The 18573-nt window shown below is 45.1% G+C and overlaps 1 protein-coding gene across 1 annotated transcript; it reads right to left on the bottom strand.

Annotated features, from left to right (window-relative positions):
- Nucleotides 1–11681: 11681 nt before the first annotated feature.
- LOC125540541 (9-beta-pimara-7,15-diene oxidase) lies at nt 11682–13618 on the bottom strand. The gene is made up of 2 exons (XM_048704158.2): nt 12709–13618; nt 11682–12612 (listed from the first exon to the last, which is right to left on the bottom strand). The coding sequence occupies exons 1-2, from the start codon at nt 13585–13587 to the stop codon at nt 11992–11994; spliced, it is 1500 nt and encodes a 499-aa protein (XP_048560115.1). The 5' UTR covers nt 13588–13618; the 3' UTR covers nt 11682–11991.
- Between the last annotated feature and the right edge of the window lie 4955 nt (nt 13619–18573).

The following is an 18573-nucleotide window of genomic DNA, read 5'->3' as shown; positions in this document are numbered from 1 at the left end:
TAGGAGACACAACATATACAAACATATGCTAGGTACAAAACCTAAACATGCATGGGGCTAGTAACTTTCAATGTAGACAATATAAATACAAGTTACCGCCACAAGGAGCATTAGAATCACAAATATGATGATAATTCATTTGACTTGGTTTGAACCATAATGAATGGTGAGAATCATTTTTCTTCATGAACTAGCCAAGTCTCCAATGCCCTCCACACACCTATTGATCAAGTTTGAGCTCGATGGTCCCCAACCACGTTGGGTCCTAAGAAGTTAGTAACAACAGGCTTGGCAACCCAAACGGTATTATCCACTTTCAAACCACTTTGGGCACCAACATACTTGGCAAACATATTACCATCAATATCCTTCCTAAGTGAATAATGATCATTGATAATTGGAGGCTTGGAGATGTTACCGTTGGGACATGATGAAGCTATGTGTCCCTTCTTACGGCAAATATAGCAACATGTACTCCTCCTTCTCTTCTTCTTTACTTTCTCAACTTGGGAAGTAATAACATGTTTCATCATGGATAGTGGCCGTTCTTCAACTTGAGGTTGAACTTGATATTGAGCTTGAAGCCGCTTCCCATGTAGCTTCCCTTTATAAGCCCTTTTCTTCAATGGACAAGATCTCACGTGATGTCCAACCTTTTTGCACTTAAAGCAAGAAATGTTGGACTCGTTCTTGGCTTAGTCTTGCCCCCTTTTCTTGTTCATGGATTTCTTTTTGTTGGAGTGAAAACTATGTCCATCATCACACTTTTCCATGTCTTTCTTCAAACTAGTAACTTGGGCCTTGAGCTCATTAATTTCCTCTACATGGTTAGTTTCAAGACTAGAAACAAGAGGACTAGTGGAAGTAGAAACTTCATGGTTAGAGCAACAAGACAAGGTAAGAAATTCATCATGAGGTGTATCAATATCATGTAGAGAGGAATTGCAAGGACTAGCACATGGAAATAAGGCATTTTGAGTAGAAGGTGTGCTAATATCCACATGAGACTCACACGATTTTACCTTCGTGAACATAGCCTCATGATCTAACTTTAGCCCGTCATGAGAGATTAGAAGATCCTCATGAGTGCCCGAGAGCTTTTCATAACTTTCTTCCAATTTCCCATAATTGCTAGTTAGCAAATAAAGTTGAGTCCATAGCTCAACATTTTCTTTCAACATCGGTGCTTCACACAAGATAGAGTTAGTAGCACAATCATCATTATCAATATGCGAGGAGCATGTAGAAACTAGAGACTCTGCATGAGTAGCTTGAAGTTCCTCATGAGACTTAGAGAGTTTGGTGAGCTCTCATTTGACATTCTTGTAGCCAAGGTCAAGGTGCTCAAAATCCTCTTTAAGTTTACAATGAGTAACTTCAATCTCTTCTTTTAAAGACCTCAAGTCACTAAGACATTGATGAGCCTTAGCAAGTTCATGTTCAAGTTGTTCACCTTTGGCTTGCTCGTTAAGAAATAAGTCATTATGTTTTTGAAAGCAAGCAAGAACATCTTGGAACCTTTTATAAGTATTATGTTTAGCTCTATGAAGAGTTTTCCCAATCTCATAGAGATTTTGAGTCAAGTCATCATCATCATCCTCACTACAACTATCATCATTATCACTAAAAGAAGATGATACCTCGTCATTACCTCTTGCCATGAGGCACATGTGAACAAAGGGGGTGATGATGATTCTTTTGGAGAAGAGGGTTCTTCATCAATCAAGCATGCCTCATCTTTCTTGATTTCCTCTACATGGTTAGTCATAGAACAACTAGAGGAAACCAAATCATTTCTATCATGGCAACATGGGAGATCAAGCATATCATCAGAAATGAGCTTACCACCATCATCACAAGATATTTCTTCACTCACCTTGTCATTACCTTGTGGCACGCCGCATGATGGTGAAGTGGAAGATATTGAAGTGTCCAACTAATTGGAGGTGGACGCAATATAGAGTTCTTCATGATTTAAAAATGTGGAGAAATCCTCCATTAACTCCCTGAAAAGAATATTGTCTTCATCAAGATTGGACCCACCATATGTATCTTCAAGTTTGGTCCAAGCCTCATGAGCCGACTTGCAAGTCAAGATTTCCTTAAACAGTTCGAAGGATATAGCTTGGTGAATGGCACTCAAAACTTGACTATCAAGATGCATATCCTCAAGTGATGGAGATTGTCCATCCTTTAGATTTGAATCCCCTACAACAACAATCCGCAAAGCATTTGGACCCATGGCCCGAAAGTGACAAAGCATGTGTAATCTCCACATAATGTAATTTGTGCCATTAAAACAAAATGTGTCATCGTGCACTAGTTCACTAGTCGACATCGTTACTCTCTAGGCGGTGAAGCCTAATAAGGAGAGACCGGGCTCTGATACCAATTGAAAGGACCACGATGTCGCCTAGAGGGGGGGTGAATAGGCGTTTTAAAATCTTTTACGGATTTGGCTATATCCTAATGCGGAAATAAACTAAGCGAATACTTTTCAAGCACAAATCCTAAATATACTAGGCTCACTAATTAAGTGCACCAACGACTTAGGATAAACAAGATGAGAACAACGAGGATATGAGTAAGCACAAGTAAGTCACACAAACTTACTCAATGTATATCACGAGATATGGAAATGAATAATACACACAACCACAAGTAAGCAATATAAGCTTACACAAATTGTATCACAATGTATGGAATTGAATGATACAAGCAAACTCAAGTAAGCACTACAAGCTTACACAAGTTATGTCACAAGATATGGAAATGAATGTTACAAGCTAGCAATTCACACTAAGCATAAGATAGAACAATAGTAGAAAGTATGAATTGCGAATATAAAGTGTAGGCCTAAATAATCTCTTCAAGGGAATGGCCAACACAATATAATGAGGACAACAAGATATAGTGAATGCATGGTCAAGTGACCAAAGTAAACCACAAGTAAGGAGTTAGGGTTACGAATAACCAAAGTCATGAAGACGAGGATGTATCCCGATGTTCACTTCCTTGGAGGGAAGGTAGTCACCGTTAGAGAGGTGGATGTTACCACGACGGCACACCAACGCCACGAAGGATCACCCTATTCTCCTTGAGATATCACCTCGAAGGCGATTCTCATCCACTAGTGGTAGACCTTGAGGCGGCCTCCAAACCTTCACAAACTTTTCGGGGGACAAATCACAAGTTGATTCCTCACCGGAGCACTCCTACCGCCTAGGAGTATCCAACCTCCAAGAGTAACAAGAACAAAGGGGAAATGCTCAAAACTTGCTCAAATCACGAATTCCTTTGGTTAAGAGAGGGAGAGGGAGTGGATCTATCACTTGATTGGAAAAACTCTCAAGAACTCTCACGAATCTCTCCGGGATCTAAGATTTGGTGTAGGAGAAGTGAGAGGGAGCCACTTGTGTTCTTGGGGCGATTTGGGATCAAGTGATCAACCCTCTACCAGATTAGTAGAGGGATATATATAGAGGGCCTAGGAAACTAGCCGTTTGTGAGTAAGTGACAGCGTCGGGCCGGACATCCGGGCAAGTGCCGGACATCCGGCGGGCACAACCAACATATGAAAACAGGTTCTGGAATTTGCGGGCCGGATTTCCGGGAGGATCCCGGACATCCGGGGCGACCCGGAAGCCCGGACATCCGGGATCCGGCCATTAAAAAAACAGCAGGAACCCCAAAACTGAAACATGCATAACTTTCACATCCGGACTCCGATTTTGATGATCTTGGGCTCGTTTTGAAGCTATGGAAAAGCTCCAGGTCCTCACAAAGGTAACCACCCAAGATAAGCCAAAATGGAGGGTGAAAAGCATGCAAGGGTTATACATATACTTTGGGGAACCTAGTTGGCTTTGGATTTTCTTTTGAGATATGTAGGCATATTGTATTTGTATTGGATAGGAGTGAAATATGCCTATGTTGGAATATGATGTGAGTAGAATAGAAATGGATGATGTTGACTTGAGCAAATCCATCACTTACCCCTTTGATCCCCTCTTAATAGTGCGGGATCCCTATAACTCAAGAATCATAAAAGAACTATACTAGATAGCTACCGGAAACTCATTCTTGAGCATATATCCTTTTCGATGGTCATCGATCCTCGCATCTAAAGCCAAAGGAACTAATACCTTTTACTAGAGCCTTTCACTTGAGCTTTATATTGATGTTTCTTCATGGCTCAAGTTGAAGGCAAGACATTGGAGAAGTCTTCAAGTAGCTCCCCCATGCACAATGTGGAAAGCTTTGCATTGCATTCATATTTACTTGTCCATCAGCATTAATTACTTGATGACATACTTTGATGAGCACCAAGATTTCTTATAAGCACCAAGCTCATGAGAATTACCTAACCCACATAACATAAACAACACATAGTATGGGTTAGTACACAAAGCCCAATTGATAAATTCTTACCATACCACAGGATCTCATGTGGCACATGATATGCGCTTGTGTGTTGACCATCTTAGAGGTCAATCTTTGATCTTTATCTTGGTCAACATTTATCTTTTCTCCATGATTAATATTGATGTCTTGAAGGCCCTATTGATATCTTAACTATGCTTCATTTCTTCAAGACATAATAACCAATATCTCAATTCACCATGACCATATCAAGTTTCTCCTTGAATATCATATTGGACATGATTTTCTCGTTCTCATGCTCCAACATAGTATCTTGAGAGGCACAATGAATTCTTCACTTGAATTACTTGCTTCAAGACATAATAATCCATGACTCAACATATGAGCTCATATTGATCCTATATTCAAGCATATGTAGAATTCTTCTCTTTAATCATTCTCCCAATATCTTTATCCATCATGGTTAAACTCATAAGCCTTGATGCATGCACAACAATATGTATATGACATTCATTTCGAATCCATTCTATCTCCTTCTTGCATCACCATGGAACAAACATCCTTTAGTTCATCCAATATTCTTCATGCATTGGAAATGGAACTTTCCTTCAAATGTATAACTCAATGCAAACATTAGTCCATTTAGATTGTCATCAATTACCAAAACCACACATGGGGACTACATGTACTTTCAACAGGTAGCTCAGTGTTCTACACATTTATAATTTGGTCCATGTGGAAGGAATGATAGCCATAATTAATTGACATCAACGACCATTATCACTACTTTTTTGTTACCCTAGGTCCATTATATTGAACTAAACCGATGTTTTCTCTCGTACTTTGTTTCACATAGTACGACGAAGTTTGTTCTTCCCCAAACACAACAAATCTATCTATTAATTGTAGTATGTGTACCAAACGCACAATATGAAGTTTTTAAGCCACTGTGCTAAACTGCTAATCCACTTCATAAAAATTGGAGTGAATTCCACTTTCCACCTCAAGTTTCACGTCTGATTTAGCGGAAGCTATTAATTTTTACTCAATTTAGCCAAATATAAATATGTATCAACTTTTACCCCATTTTATATTCCCCCAATTTTCCTGCTGACTGTACCTTCCATGTGTGTGGTTTATTTACTGCGATTCGGTGAATTTCATCAAAATCTTGCTAAAAATGAAACCACGAGCATTAATTTGAACAGCATAGACTTCTCCTTTCGATTAAGCCCAATATTCATAACCTCTCTATCCAAGATCTGGCCCCATCAAATATTGGAAAACAAAATATACCGCGTTGATTTATGTGATGCCCATATTAATACTCCCTCCGTCCATAAATAATTATCGCTCAAATGGATGCAGTGCTCCACACATCCGTTTCAGCGGCAGTTACTTCCGAATGGTGTAAGTATTAATTTTGTGGCCTTCGGTCCTGCAAGAATTAGTATGGGTCATGCAGTTGAGTTGGAATCGACTAAGGCATGGACTGCCGAACAGCTTGAATGAGGGTGATTTTTCCTACTTTTGATAGTTACATTCCAACTCGCTTATTCTCACCTCTTAATCAAATCGGAAAATATGCCCTGAAGCACACGAGCAGCTTGCCTTCACACGGCTTGCCACCTGTTATAAGGATAAAATTTTCTGGGACAGAGGGAGTAGTTGCTTGAGATTATTCACAGAAAATGGCATTCCTAGAATGTCTCGGTCACTGGCATTCTTGCAAATCATATAAAATTTCATAAATTACTATGTTTAACCAGAATTGGTTACTTGGTATGTGGGTTGAGAAGGAAGAAAGGTAAAAATGTCATATAATGATAACAAAATTTACAATGTTGCTTGATCTGCATGGGATCCTAAAAGTCTTTTGCCCCTCCAAGCATTCATGTGAAGCTCTGCCACTCATTGACTTGGGATTGATCATATTCATTGAGAATAGGTGGACAATGTGACGATCATCGACGAGTTTTCTCTCCGTACCAATGCATGATGCAGGCGGGGACTTGGGCAAGGGGGCGGCAAGGGGGAATGCATCAGGACTCCTCAATTGTGGGTAGCGTTGGCGGCGACTCGGGCCGGGAAGCAACGAGCATCAACACTTCTCAATTACGGGTGGCAGGCTGGGGATCAGGCAAAGAGAGGTGGGCGGTTTTGCAGGGTGGATAAAAAAAAGGCAGTGGCAGGAGGAAAAAGAACAACAATAACATCGGGTCATTGCCGACGGAGGAGAGGCGGGGGTTAACATGTTCAAGTGTGGCTAGGAGGAAAGTCGTGAGCGCTAGAGTTGGTGACGGGTTTAGAGGTATCAAGGGCGTCCACGAAGACAACCTTAATAATTTTATTTATTTATTATATGCATAGCCCGTAGCAACGCACATGCGTACCGGAGGCGATGCAGATTGAGCTGCCGCGCTTCGGTTCCACCTGCCACCTCGCCGGAGACGAACACCGCCGCGGATGCGAGGGGAACGGGGCCGAACCGAGCACCCGCGCCCGTGTCAGTAAGCTCGCTGCGTCCGTCCTCATTGGTCGCACCGCACACAGCTCGTCGGAGCCCCTAGCCGCACCGATGCGGTGGTCGGTGGGCGGAGTCACACGGTCGACGCGCGCAGCGATGCGGCGGGGGGAGGGGAGATGGCCGAGATGTTTGAGTGAGTGGAGAAGAGAGGTGAATGAGCCACAAGACCGGCCGCGGCATGGGACTGATGCGGTGGTCGGCAGGCGGAGTCGCGCGGTTGCGGGCTCGGCGACTCGCGCGGTGATGCAGCGGGGGGAGCAAAGAGGGCGAGAGGTGGCGGGTGAGTGAGCCCCAAGATCTGCCGCTGCATGGGATAGATCCGGCGGTCGGCGGGCGGAGTCGCGTGGGCACCGGCTCGTCGAGGCACACGACGATGCGGCGGGGGAGGGGCAAGTCCAAGAGGAAGTGAGTGAGTGGAGGGGAGAGTGGTAAGTGAGTGGGGTTAGGGTTGGGATGCGGCGGGGGGAGGGGAAAAGGTGAGGGGTGGCCAGTGAGCCTAGAGGCCAGCGTGCCAAGTGGGCCGTCGAGCCGGCCCATGAGGCAACTTTGCGGTGCCTTGGCCGGGGAGGCCAGCACGCGTGCTTGGCCGGGAAGTGCCGTGCCTGGCCCGTGTAATCCTGGTTGGGCCGTGCCATGTCGTGTCAGGCCGGTCCATTTGTCCAGGTATACTGTAATCCCTCAAAAAAAATATACTGTGGATAAGGTAATTTCTTTTATAGTTATTTTTTAGGGGGCTAAGTATGGGTGCTGGTTGGGCCATGGTGGATAGCTAATTTGGGCCTTGTGTGCAAATTTTGCTATGATAGAAATGCTATACTTGCATGTGTAGGAATTTATGATAAAAACATAGATATTAAAAGTATACATACCTGACAGAAACAATAAAAGTGTATACATATATTAAATATGGTTCATAAAAATAAATATTTTTTATACTTACCTTTCATATACTAAGGGTATCACAATAAAATTGAGAGAAAAAACAAATATACTTGGCTGAAGAAGGTTTGTTTGCATGTTTTTTTCTCATCAAATATACATGGTAAATATCTATTGTTTTTCCTCATCTTAACATATGTTTTGTTTATATTAATCCCTAATATTTCTCATATAAAAAACAGTTAGTAGGACTTGAGAAGCGTCTGAAACTTGCATGGACATCTAGTTTGTTACATGGACATGTCGTTAGTCTTTCTTTTTGTTGTCAATTTTCATTGCAAATGGACTTCAATTATTCAGTAATTGTATTTGTGTTATATTGTTTGTGCATATGAAATTTAACATGTAACTCTTGTAAACTTTTTCAAGAGCCCATGGCAACGCACGGGCACTCTACCAGTATTCATATCTTCTCTATCCAAGAACAGGCCACTTCAAATATTGGAAAAAAAAACTCTACCAGGTTGATTTATGTGATGCCCATATGAATACTCCCTCCATCCATAAATAATTATCGCTCAAATGGATGCAGTGCTCGACACATCCGTTTCAGCGACAATTATTTTCGAATGGTGTAAGTATTAATTTTGTGGCCTTCGGTCTTGCAAGAATTAGTATGGGTCATGCAGTTGAGTTGGAATCGACTAAGGCAGGGACTGCCGAACAGCTTGAATGAGGGTGATTTTTCCTACTTTTGATAGTTACATTCCAACTCGCTTATTCTCACCTCTTAATCAAAACGGAAAATATGCCTTGAAGCACACGAGCAGATTGCCTTCACACGGCTTGCCACCTGTTATAAGGATCAAATTTTCTGAATGGTAACGTATTGCGGTATTTAAAAGCTATAAGCTATTGCTTTTTTATATGCATGGAGAATGACAGACAGAGACGCTGGTCCAACCATGCATTGGTTCAAGTGTTGCCAGAAAAAGAAAGAACCGTCAATCTCCAAATAATATGACAAGGAAAAACCATAAGTGAAAAACACATGAGTAGAAGATACACAACTCGCTGTCTCGCTCCAAGATTTTCGGAAGGCAACTCACCATTCACACGTCCAAGTCGAAGATGAGAGGGGCCCAAACATGCACTAAATCCAGCCGAGCAAATGGAAAACTATCTTGTTTCAACCACATAAAGGACAATGGAGAAACATGTGCTGAGAATGTTGAACGACTTTCAAGGTATTTCGTGCGATCGCACGTCGGCAAATCATTCAATATTGACAAGTCCATGTCACAACTCATAATAACAAGTAGTACAAACGCGACTTTTCTGGCCACGCGCAGTCGACAACAACACATGTGCACCCAGGAGGTAGCTGTTTTGCTAGACTTCTGACTGCAAAGTTCAGCACAAGACAAGTGAAATTAGCGGTGGTTGTCAGGAGCAGCGGAAACTGAAAAAATGATATGTCGGAAGTGACGTAACTCAAAGTTCTATACTTTTGGTCCACGTGGAAGATGGCCATGATGGAATGGCTCGACGCTCCTGAGAGCCGCTTAATTTGCATTTTCTATTTGCCTACACATGATCAAAATTATATGAACCAACAGACCTAAAATCTGTAACTCAGATTTAATGTTAGATATGATGAATCAACAGGGCATGCTGACCGCAAACCGGAGAACGTATCAGTCCGTGGTTCGGGGGACTTATCCACGGATACTCATGCATAAGCCAATCATCTAAAGGTAGCCGTATATATCTGCCTTCAATTTTTTTTGAAGTTCACATACATCCGCGCACACGCAATATAGCCACATATCTAGTTTTGATTTAGCTAAAAACAAGTTCAAATGCAGCAAGTATTGTAATTTAAATATTATACTCCAACAATATGACCGGATTCTGGTCTAAAAATTTGATAGGATTATTCATATTTTCAAATTCAAGACCTACAACATCCTCATCCTCATTCTCGATCCCACAACATGTCATCATCTCCCTCTAGGTCTCCGGATCTCACCATTTAGCACACATGCGGTTGCACACTCGTCCGCATGGTTGCGCATGCATGACCACAGAGTTAAACAGTGGTCAACATAGTAGCTCATGCATGACTGCGGGAGCTGAACACTCTTGTTGGCATGCATAGTCTCACATGCACGACCATGGAGTTGCACACTCGTGTTGGCGTAGTAGCTCACGCACGGCGGCAGAGTTGCAAATTTTCGTCAGCATGGTAACTCACGCACGACTGCGTGAGTTGCACATGTGCGGCGGCATATTCGCACACGTATGACCACAGAGCTGCACATTATCGTCAGTGTAGTAGCTCATGCACAGCCGCAGAGTTGCAGACTCTCGTCAGCGTAGTAGCTCATGCACAACCACATAATTGCACACTCTCATCCACATAGTCACACATGCTTAGCCACTGAGTTGTATACTCTCGTCCGCATAGGTGTCCACTGTCATTGGCTGCGGGGGTTGTATATGTGCGGTGGAATAGTTGCTCACACGCGATTGCAGAGCACACCCTGGTCGGTAAAGTTTGGTCAAACGGGGACTGCGAAGTTGCACACTCTTGTACGACAACTTTTCACTCACGATTGCAGAATTGCACACTCTCATTGGCATAGTAGCTCTTGCGCGGCCGCTAGAGTTGCACAAGCGCGACGGCATAGTCGGCGCACACACGGCCATAGAGTTGCACGCTCTCGCTGGCATAGTTGCTCATGCACGGGGTGTGGTACTTCATATGCGTGGGGGAGTAGTTGCTCATGCGCGACTGCAGAGTTGCACTTCCTGGTTGACATAGTTGCTCTCGGCGGATAGTTTATCACGCACGGTCGCGGAGTTGCACGCACGCGACTACTAGCAGGAAGTTGTCCGGGGCAGTAAACGAAGTTGCACATCTCACTGGTAGGGGATAGTAGATCAGCGAAAACTGCATGTCCATGGGTAGAGGGAAGTTGCGGATTGACTGTCAGGTAGTTACACATCGACTGCTAGGACAGTTGCATCAAATCGAGACTAAATTGCACACAAAAAGGTTCGTTGCAACATACCCACACGGGGTAGAGTTTAGAAGAGCACATTGCCAGGATTTGTATGATGAAGACGGATCTTAATTTTTCTTTTGACCAGGAAAATGGATCTTAATTATGATGTTCGAATCAAACGTGTTCACATCTGTTCGCCTCAGTGAAAATGGCACATTCAGAAGTAGAGAGAAAGTTGCACATTGACTATCAGCTCGTGGCACATGGACTGCTACGTAGTTGCGTCAAACAGAGACTAAATTACACACAACAAAAGTTCACTAGAACGTATCCGCACGGGATATAGTTTTGAAGAGCGCGTCACGAGAGTTCCAACAACGAGAGCGGATTTTAATTCTGGCGTGCAGTTTAAAAGTTATGACTTCTTAAATATTACAAAGACACACATGAAATGCGTTCACACCTTTTCTTATGGGTGCTTTTGTAATTCTTTATCTTTTTCCTATTTACATGATACTTTTCTAATATGGATTAGAATTTTGCTTTATAGATTAGGGAAGACAAATTATTTTTCTTTTATAGATTAAGAGATGAAATATTTTGTTTTTTTTATCGGCCACTCCGGAGCACTAGAGAGCATCTGTCCGCTCTCTAGATGCGTCCATAACAGATAGATAGATAGATTAAAAGACACACGGTTTGAAATAAAGGATATTTATTATCTGTATTTTCTATTTATGGATAATTCACAAAGTCATTTGATTGACGGGGTATCTTGTTTCCATCATCCCGTTATATGCTCAAACGAACTCAAGAGTTACTAGTTTGATGTGACACCAATTGCTTGCGCCAATGACAATCGTGGGTACATGCACGCGAGCTCAGGGGGATATTTTTGTGCTGCTCAATCTTAGGCAGCATTTTCATTTTATTTGATATCCGAACAATACACGATCTGATACAGCTACGCCGTCGCATGAGCATGAAAACGTAGCATGACTAGCGTGTGCAGGTCGTCCAGTGACCGCACAAACATTACAACTCGATCTTATACGGTGTGCACACCAGCTCGCAGGCTCATGTGTACACCAGAGTTATAGTAAAACTGAGACATTTATTTTGGACGGTGGGAGTATTATTATGGTTATTCCCCACGAGATGCATAAGTTAAGTTCAAATAGTATATTATTATCAACTGCATGCCTTATACGGTGTTGCCACTAGGTGCAGCTGGTTCTTTCTCCTTAAGGTCATGCCAACCCTCATTTCCATGTCCAGCTCACTCGGCTTCACACCGGCAGGGAGGCTCCAGTCGAAATAGTATAGAAGCCGTGCCACCATGAGGTGCAACGTGGCCAGACCAAAGGTATCGCCAGGGCATTTCCTCCTTCCTCCCCCGAATGGCAAGTAGTCGAACCGCAGGCTTTGGTTGTTCGCCGTGTCGTCCTTGAACCTCTCCGGTCGGAACTCCTCCGGCTCATGCCAGTACTCGGGGTTCCTACCCAACGCCCACGTATTTACCATGACCCTCGTACCCTTGGTGACCTGAAACCCGCCAAGTTCACAGGTCTCTCGGCAGACATGGGGAATTAACATAGGCACCACTGGATATAGCCTCAGGGCCTCTTTGATTACCATCTTTGTGTAGTGTAGCTCCACCACGTGTTCCTCATGATCTTGTGTGTTCTTATCGTGGAATGCTCGTCGCACCTCAGCCTGTGCCTTGGCCATCACCTCAGGGTTCCTCACGAGCTCCGACATGGCCCACTCGGCTGCTGACGATGTTGTCTCCGTCCCGGCCGTGAACATATCCTAAACAATCAATGTAGACAAGATGAGCAAAGGCAATAATGCAATACTAGTACACTAGTAGTAGTATGAAAATTCAGAGCATCACTTAATAATTACCATTATGATTGCCTTGACGTTATCCATTTCCATGGGGAAGTCAAGATCCCCCTCGTCCCTGATCCTAAGCAAAATACCGAGAAGGTGATCACCTGGCCGCATCTTGGACTGAGAGATCATCTTGTCCAGGGCCTTGTCCTGCTGCCGGCGGGCTCGCCATATCCTGCCAGTGAGCCCGGTGAGCACGTCGACGAACCGCAGTGAAGGGAAGAGGTCCCCGATGCAGAGCGCCCCGCTGAGCTTGAGCACCACTTCCATGGCCGACAGAAATTGCTCCTCGAGCTCGGAGCTGCACTTGTCTCCGAACGCCGCCTTCGCGATTATGCAATTCGAGCACGATATGATCAGCCTGCCGAGGTTGAATGGCTTGCCACCCGAGCAAGCCTCGCCGACGTTGCTAACAAGGGACATGGTCTCGTTGTCCCTCACCGGTGAAAATTGCCTCACCTTCCGCTCGCTGAGGAGCTCCACGGTGCAGATCTTGCGCAAGGTCCGCCAGTACGCGCCGTATGGGGTCATGGCGATGTCGGTGTTCCCGTAGAAGCTGATCTCGGCGACCAGAAGGTTGGGCCGTGACGCGAAGGAGAGGTCCTTTTCCCGCAGCACCTCCTCTGCCGCCGACGGCGAGGAGACCACGACCGTGTCGACCTGGCCCAGGCGAAGGTACATCACCGGCCCGTGCTTCTTGGCCATGTCCCGGAGGACGATCGGCGGCTGGGAGCCGACGATCTGGTGGAGGTTTCCGATCAAGGGCAGACGCCATGGGCCAGGAGGCCGCCTGTTCTTGGAACTTGGTGCTAGTTTGCGGCTCAGCAAGGAAGCTAGAATCACCACTGAGGCGAGAGAAATTAAGAATACGGTGGCTCCGGTTAGCTCCATGAGGATGGTTGCAGTTTTGCTTGGTAAAAGAACTGCAAGAATGAGAAGACTTTTATAAGCCTGGGGATGCCATGGTTTGAATAGCATCCTCTATAAGACCTCTCATGTGTCACGTCACGCGCACTAGTACAAGTTCCCGGTCCATCTACACCAAAACTACAATGGAGGGTGTGCACACTTTTAGAAAATTGAGGTCTATTCTCATTGGCTTAGATGGACCTTAAAAATGGTAGAAAAAATATTTAATTTTTCAAAATTCTAGGTGTGTCATGGCACCTCTGGCACACCTGCTATGTACGCTGCTATACAGAAGTATCCTAAATTCTACTAAGTGCAGCTACAAGAAAATGCTTATAAAAAATGAGAAGAAAACTCCGTCCCATGATATATACTAAAAATAACAGCAAAATACATGCGTACATACCTCCCGTGTTCCCTAAACTTATATGGTCACAGAAGAGAACATCCCCTGACGGCTCCCGTCTAGGGTTTGAGATACCTCCGGTGGCGACACCGTGAGGCTGGTCTGGACTCTACCATCAATCCCGATCCTTCCCGGCTTCGTACTCGGGCTGATTAAGGGGATAGCCTCACTATCTACCCGGCCTTGGTTCCTGGCTCGGGTTGCTAGGGTTTTGGTGAAGCGGAAATCGCATCTTGCTAGGGTTTTGGCGATGGCGGGAGAGGGATCTCAATCGTCGGCAGGAAGTGCGACCCCGGGGGGGAAACCGATCGGGGTGGAAGAGATGATTGGAAAACTAAAACTGCAGGAGCGGGAGGAGGACGATCTGATCTTTGAAGAGGAGTTCCCAGATGAGATTGAGGAAGCGGAGTTCATGGTGCTGGTGACGGTGCATACGAACAAACCCTTCAGTAAGGGGTCGTTGTACGATACGATGAGGCTCGCCTGGAGCCTGGAGCAGGGTGTAACCTTCAAACCTTTAGGTGAGAATCTATTCTCTCTGACGGTAAACTGCTTGGGAGATTGGAAGAGGGTCACAGAGGAGGGGCCATGGCTATTCCGCGACCATGGAGTGCTAATTGAGCAGTATGATGGATACTCCAGATATGACGAGGTCGTGATGGACAAACTGGCAGTCTGGATCCAAATTGTAGATCTCCCTCCGCTCTACAGGAAGGAGAACGTAGTTCGATCGCTGGCAAAAAAGGTAGGAACTGTGGAGAAGGTTATGCTAAACCCTAGATGGGGAAAGGGAAGGATTGTAAGGGTCAGAGTTAAGCTTGATATCCATGAACCACTGATGAGATACGTCTCTATTACAAAGGATGGGAAGAAGGTATATTACTCAGTGTTATACGAGAAGATGCCAGTTTTCTGCTATGTGTGTGGCTATATGGGTCATACATACCTCGAGCATGGTAATGGGAAGCATGATCTGCAGACTATGGAGTGGGGAGAGTTTATATTAGCACCTCGCCCGGGAGAGAGGAGGCAAGCAGGTCAGAACTCGAGGGGGAGGCAGACAGAGAGGACCACAGCCGGGGGTCTGAGGAAGGCTACTGGCCCGGAGGATGATGATCTGAAAGACACTGCGACTAGCCCTATCAAATCCCGTAGGGGGACGACTGGAGACACTTTCTCTGGACATAAGAGGCTCACTTACGAGGAGGGGTTCACGGATCCAGCAGCCCCTGCAGTAGTGCTGCTAGGTCAATCACAGGAGTGCCCACAAGCTATGTCAAATGCGCTAGTGGTTCACTCACAAGGCAAGCAGACTACAGAGCAGGACGATGAGGATGGGGATACCTCATCGCACGATTCGAAGAGATCAAAGAAAGACAACCAGGCTGTGATGGATGCCAGCCACAACTTATCGGCGAGCTCCGAGAAGGGGCTCGACCGGTTGCAATGAAAACTCTAGTGTGGAACTGCCGTGGGATGCGTAAACCTACGACAGTTCAGGCGCTCTTGGGGATCCAAGAGCGAATAAAACCAGATGTGTTGTTCCTGTCTGAAACACACCTGGATACGGCTAAGACAGGAAAACTAAGAAGGAGGCTGGAGTTTGATGAGATGGAGGTTTCCGAAAGTGATGGCAAAAGTGGAGGGTTGATCATGCTTTGGCAAACTAGCCTCGGAGTCTCTTCTCGGGCTGTTCATGAAAACTATATAGACATACGAATAAAGGAGGCGACACATGCGGGTTGGCGCTTCACAGGGTTCTACGGGGAGCCAAGTAATGACCGTAAACACTTGTCATGGGAATATTTGTGTGGTCTGCACACCTTGGATGATTTGCCATGGTTAGTGGCAGGGGACTTTAATGAAATATTACAATCCCATGAGAAAGATGCGGGAGCGGCACACCCCCAACGATGCATGTAGGCCTTTAGCAGCGCGCTGAGCGACTGTGGGCTTGATGATCTCGGCTACTCGGGCGACATCTTCAGCTGGCGTCGAGGGAGAATCCGGGAGAGACTTGATAGAGCTGTCTCAGGTAGCTCTTGGGCTGACCTATTCCCAGCTTATGGGGTCTCAAATGAACCGTTTAATAAATCAGACCACCGACCGATTTTTAATAGATACTGATTTTCAGCTTGGCTTACAACCAAGGGGTCCGCCGGGACCGAGGAAATTTGAAGCCAGGTGGCTTGCGGAGGAGGACGTGGAGGTGATTGTTCAAGCGGCCTGGGATAGGGCAAAATCCAGGGGGATCGAGCCTTACTCACAAGTGACTGGTGAGATTCATGTAGCCTTGCACACTTGGGATAAAGAGACCCTAAAAGGCCCGCCTACCCGGCTAAGGAAACTGCAGAAAGAGTTGAATGAGGTGCTTTAGGGCCCGCTGTCGGACGAGGCTGTGGCTCGACAACACGAACTACATATGCAGATTGAGAATCTACTTGAACAAGAAGAGATATACTGGATGCAGAGAGGGTGTGCTGATTGGCTCTGCCGTGGCGATCAAAACACGGATTTCTTTCACCGTGCTGCCACGGGGAGGCACAAGAAGAACTTTATCAAGAAGTTGAAAGGAGATTCAGGGGACTGGATCGAGGATGAGGACCAACTTAAGGGGCATGTGGCGCACTATTTTGGACCAAAGTGTTTTGGACAAGGTAAAACCCAGAGTCTCAGCTGCAATGAATGAGGAACTAATGAAGCCCTATTCCAGGGAGGAAGTTAAAGCAGCGTTGTATAACATTGGTGACCTCAAGGCACCAGGTCCTGATGGGCTACATGTAGTTTTTTACAAGAGGTTCTGGCACATAATTGAGGAGGATTTAACTGATGAAGTATTGCTGGCAGTAAATAACAGGAAAATACCAGAAGGATGGAATAACACCACAATTGTTCTCATACCACAGGTGGAGAATCTGGAGGTAATCACATAGTTCCGCCCGATAAGTCTATGCAACGTCGTTTACAAGGTGATCTCAAAACTGCTATCAAACAGGCTAAAAATCTTGTTGCCCGACATTATTTCACCCAATCAAAGTGGCTTTGTCCCCGGGCGTTTGATTACGGACAACTTTTTAGTTGCTTTTGAATCTTATCATGCTATCAAGAGGAAGAGAACGGGCAAGTTCGGAATTTGTGCGGTAAAACTTGATATGCATAAGGCCTATGACAGGGTCGAGTGGGTTTTTCTGGAGAGAATCATGCTTCGCTTGGGCTTCACACCAGATTGGGTTGATCTCATTATGGAGTGTGTACGGTCAGTAAAATACCAAGTGTGTTTGAACAATTCTCTCACAGACTTTTTTGTCCCTTCGCGAGGTCTACGCCATGGAGACCCGCTATCCCTTTACTTGTTTCTGATTTGTGTGAAAGGACTCTCAAGCTTGCTTACTCATGAGGAGGAGATTGGTGACTTGATAGGAGTGAAAGTATGCAGGGATGCCCCGTCAGTCTCTCATCTTCTCTTCGCGGATGACTCCCTCATTTTGATGCGAGCAGATGCTAGCAATGCAGCGAGCCTTTGACGCGCCCTTGATGACTGCTGTACTGCCTCGGGTCAATTGGTAAGCGAGGCAAAATCAAGCATTTTTTTCAGCCCGTGTACTATGGTGGAAGTAAGGGCGGAGGTGTGCACTATTCTGAACATCATGGCAGAGGCGTTAACAGACAAGTACTTGGGGCTGCCCCCGATTGTTGGGGTAGAGAGATTGGACTGCTTTCAACACATAGTGGATAGAATTCTGAATAGGATCAGAGGATGGAAGGAGAAGATGCTCTCCTTTGGAGGAAAAGAAGTGTTGCTGAAGGCTATCATACAAGCCATCCCCTCCTATGCCATGCTAGTTTTTAAACTCCCAAAACAAATCTGTAATGCGATAACAGCAGCTATGTCACAATACTGGTGGGGGGATGAGGAGGAGAAGAAGCACATGCATTGGTTCGCATGGTGCAAGATGTGCGTGCCAAAGAGCAATGGAGGTATGGGGTTCAGAGATGTGCACTGTTTTAACTTGGCCCTCCTAGCTAAGAAGAGCTAGAGGTTACTAGCAGAGCCAGATTCATTGTGTGCTAGAGTTTTGAGGGCAAAATATTTCCCGGATGGAGACCTACTAAATTGCCATCTCAAGAAGGGGGGTTCTTACACTTGGCAGAGCCTGTGGAGTGGTCTTCAGACTTTAAAAAAAGGGTACATATGGAGAGTGGGAGATGGCACACAGATAAACATATGGGATGATCCTTGGGTGACTAGCAGCCCAAACAGAAAGGTTATGACCCCACGAGGTAATATCATTCTTACTAAAGTTTCTGAGTTGATTGACATGGAGAATCGATGTTGGGATGAACACCTTATCAGACATATCTTTTGGCCCATTGATGCAAACCGTATCCTGAATATACCCCTTGCAACGGGGATGATGGAGGATTTTGTTTTGTGGCACTATAATAAAACTGCAATTTTTTCGGTCAAGACAGCTTACCATATGGAGTGGGATCACCAACACGGACGAAAGTTAAGACAAACAAACTCAATATTGTCTTCAAGTACTAGTCCAGTTTGGCGC

This window comes from Triticum urartu, chromosome 2A, assembly GCF_056163025.1.
Source record: "Triticum urartu cultivar PI428250 chromosome 2A, HENAU_Tu73, whole genome shotgun sequence".
Classification (NCBI taxonomy): Eukaryota; Viridiplantae; Streptophyta; class Magnoliopsida; order Poales; family Poaceae; genus Triticum; species Triticum urartu.
The sequence above is the reverse complement of the archived record's forward strand: the minus strand, read 5'-3'. Positions and strand labels throughout refer to the sequence as shown.